Genomic DNA, 3,779 nt, shown 5'->3' with positions numbered 1-3,779 from the left:
TGTATCGTGGAGTCCACTTTTATAATAAAGTGGCACATTAAAAAAAAACATTTGAAAACAACAATTTTCTGCAGTGGATGGACACCGGATCGGATCAGATCTATTCATGTCTGATTGGATCTGAGCAGATATAATAGGTTATATTATTCTCGTTACATATCTAACTCTATCCTCTAGGATCGGATCAGATCTACTCATGTCTGATTGGATCTGATCAGATAGGGCCAATATTTTGATCAAACCAGATCTGAGTGGATTGGATCTGATAAGATCTGTTTAGATCTCTTCCATTTTTTCCCGGGCTTATACTACTTAAAAGGTATAAATTGGCGTGTTCCATTTACGATTGTTATATTAATATAGTATTGTATACTAACTTTTTAATCTCGCAAAATTTGTTAAAGAGAAAAACGTTTTTGTAATATTACATGTATGTGTAATAACTTTTAAAATTTGCGTTAAATTACCAAAATTTATGTTGGGAATAATGACAAAGTCCTTCAGTTTTTAAAGACATTAATTATAGTCATGAGTTGAAATACTAAATTAATCGTCTGTTAAGAATTAACCCTTTCGATACAGAGAGTGACTATATAGTCATCCATTATACTGCTCACTGCGGCCGAGCAGTGACTATAGTCACTGTTCACACGCTGCGGCTGAACAACTTGAAATGTTAACTTGAAACTCTTCTGTTGATAAATTTTTTAAATTGTTTTTGTTATTGAGTTTTATTACATAAAATAATTGACGGCGTTGAACATCGAGTGCCTAGCTCTCTCGGCCGAATCGCGTATATTGGTGAATCGACGCTTCGGCCACTGGAGGAACGATCACGTCCCAGTCGCTCCGTACCAAAAGGGTAAATTCAAAAAATCTTAAGAGTTTACTTCAATACATTTTATTGTTTCAATACATTTCACCTTTTACAATGTTACAAAGTAAAAAATATTAAATTGAAGCTAACTTAATATATGCACCAAGATAATATAATACAGAATATTATATAAAAGAATAAAAGTATAATCTCTAATATTCCACATATTTTTACATTACTTTATTGGAAATTCCGTTTCTCAATTTCGACTTTCAAAGGCTTTTCAGTAGATAATAGCGTGCTAAACTTTAATTTTATTTCATCTATCTCTACGCTTTTATTTACTTTGAATACGAATGTTCGTACCAACGTTGCTAAGATTACCTTCATGCACATCATTCCGTATTTCATACCTGGAAATTTGCAATTATATATAAATTAATTTGACTATAATACTTTGTAATTTATTTAAGACTACCTATGCAATTCCTTGGTCCGTCACTAAAAGGCATGTAACAATACGATTGACTTTTTGTTTTTTCTGGAAGAAATCTGTCCGGGTCAAACATTAATGGATTTGGCCAATATTTTTTGTTTCGATGTATCTTAATAATTCCTATGACAATATTTGTGCCTTTTGGTAAAGTAACTCCTCCTAAAATATGTATTTTTTATTAAAAAAAAAATTATTAGAGGAAAGTCTCCTATTATAAGATAGGCTCCTAATATGCGACAACGAGGTTTCTGCTAAACTAATAGGCCCCATCTGTTGGTTCCACCATGAACTTATTGCCCTTGGGGTAAAACCTATTTAGTGGAAAATTCATTGTTTGATCGTGCGTGTAGTCGTTGCAGAGAAAGAAATTATAAAATTGGATGTTGTCAAGTGCCATGGATATGAGTCTTTAAACCTTGTTTATTATATAATTAATAAATATTTGGCAATAAGTTCTGCATGCAGCGATAGAGTAAGGTCATATTAATAGGAAAATACGGGATATGTTGAGTTGCTCAATTGTAGAGATTTGATTTGGTGATCGTAAAACCGCAAGGCGTGGTGCTCGTAATATGAAATACTCAGGGTACTCCTGGGTTGCTGAAGTATGAAAGTTATTGTATAGTAATAAAAGAAGAGAAAATACTATATTAACGTTAAGGGAAGGTTTATACGAATTTATAAGACTGTGCTGACCTTGATTTGAGAGAGAAGGGTGGAGGGAGAAGATTAGGTACAATATTGAGTATAAGTGGGTTTACGATTGTTGCAAATATGCTTTTCCATTACATTTGTCTTTCAAAAACTTTAAATGAAGTTTTTTAATTGCAATATCATGTATTTTGCACTTTATTAGCGATTTCCCGGGGTCTCTCATATTAAGGCTCCTGGGTAGTCACCGCGGCCATATTGGATTCTTACTATCGAGGCGAGGAAAACACCCAATTTTGTTGTGCATGCCATTTTCAAATAAAAAGACATTTCAATAAAACATCACTATAGATCGTTTCAGAACACTTCCAAAATTGGCCGAAAACTACCCTTTTCCCTCGACAATAAACAAACAGCCATAAAACGAAGCTTAAACATACGGGAAAAACAGCTGTTTAACGACTATCGAAAGGAGGTGAAAACGTTCCTTCCGCATGCAAATCTTACTTTTCGGCTCAATTTTACGACTTTCACGAATACGTTAAACGTTAGAGCACAAGCACAGAGCAAATAATAAAGAAATAGCACGCACAACAAAATAGGTTGTCAACATGTCACAAGACAGAATTCTCCATTGGAGAGAGTGAGAGGAGAGAGTGGCGGCGCCACCGTCAACGCAGAGTTCTCGGCTCAGGGACCAGGAGCCTTAAGAGCACACTTTTGCTATTTTGCCGAAAGCTCATTTTTCACATTTTTCTAATTTTCAGCAAAATTAATATTTAAATTAAATTTTACATTTCAGCATCTTAAAGCTTATTAAATTCCCTTCAAAATGACCTACTATATTTTTCAATTCTGCCTATAGACTTCCGGCAGTCACACAAAATAGATATGGTACCTTATAATCGGGTACTTTCTTCTACAACAAAAGCATAATAACATGAATAATCCAACTTAAAATTTATTATAAAATGGATATGTACATACAACTGACAAAGCGATATTGCACACAGGAATAATGGCTTTGTTGTATTATTTATCAAATCTTACTTACGATTAGTAAAATGAGAATAAAATCATCTTTTTTGTAACTTTTAAAATATTAATATCAAATATTTTTGTAACAGAAATATTTAAGTACAGTTTCTTTTAATATGAAATCAAGTTAAATAAAGATAGATGTTATGGTGTCTAAAGGAGGAGTGGAGTACGACTGTAAACAGGAGATAAATTACGAACGATTACTATTGCAGTATATTAAAGTATTATAGCATTTATATTAGAGTTGTGATGTTTTTCCACTTCTCCCAACGATAGTCTGATATACGCTCAGTGATACGATTACGAGAAGTGGAAGAATATCAATCTCTAATATAGTATAACAAATATCGTTCGCGTTTACCCCGTGTTTGTAGTCACCCCATTCTTCCCTACATTTCTCAATTTTCTTATTATTTATAAAGAGAAGTAATTCTAATAAGAATTAACAATATATATTCGCTAGTATATAAAAAGTGAACAAACCTAGTTTTAAATCTTCTGTTACTTCTCGTCCAATTAGAGGGACAGGAGGGAAAATTCTCATTGTTTCCTTGATAACTCGGTCCAAATAATGCATATGTTGTAAATCGTCATATTTAATTGGTGCAGATTTTATAGTTTCCGTACCATAAATTTTTAATAATTCTTCGTGTACTTTTTCCTTTTATGACATTAAGTGAAGTATTTATTCACATATAATAAATGCAAAATAATATTTAATAGACGTTTATTAAGGGGATGCTGGAGCCGTAGCCGAACTCGATCGGCGTCGGT

General features: G+C 32.9%; 1 protein-coding gene across 1 annotated transcript; it reads right to left on the bottom strand.

Moving 5' to 3' along the window:
- Positions 1-18: 18 nt before the first annotated feature.
- Positions 19-3,669, bottom strand: LOC112460379 (cytochrome P450 4g1-like; the record flags this gene model as incomplete). The annotated part of the gene is made up of 3 exons (XM_025025030.1): positions 19-1,230; positions 1,296-1,472; positions 3,489-3,669. Coding segments are annotated over 3 exons (531 nt in total), but the record flags the coding sequence as incomplete, so codon positions are not given.
- Between the last annotated feature and the right edge of the window lie 110 nt (positions 3,670-3,779).

This window comes from Temnothorax curvispinosus, unplaced genomic scaffold (genome assembly GCF_003070985.1).
Source record: "Temnothorax curvispinosus isolate PA1 unplaced genomic scaffold, ASM307098v1 QBEX01010473.1, whole genome shotgun sequence".
NCBI classification, from domain to species: Eukaryota; Metazoa; Arthropoda; class Insecta; order Hymenoptera; family Formicidae; genus Temnothorax; species Temnothorax curvispinosus.
This window is presented reverse-complemented; position numbering and strand designations above follow the sequence as displayed.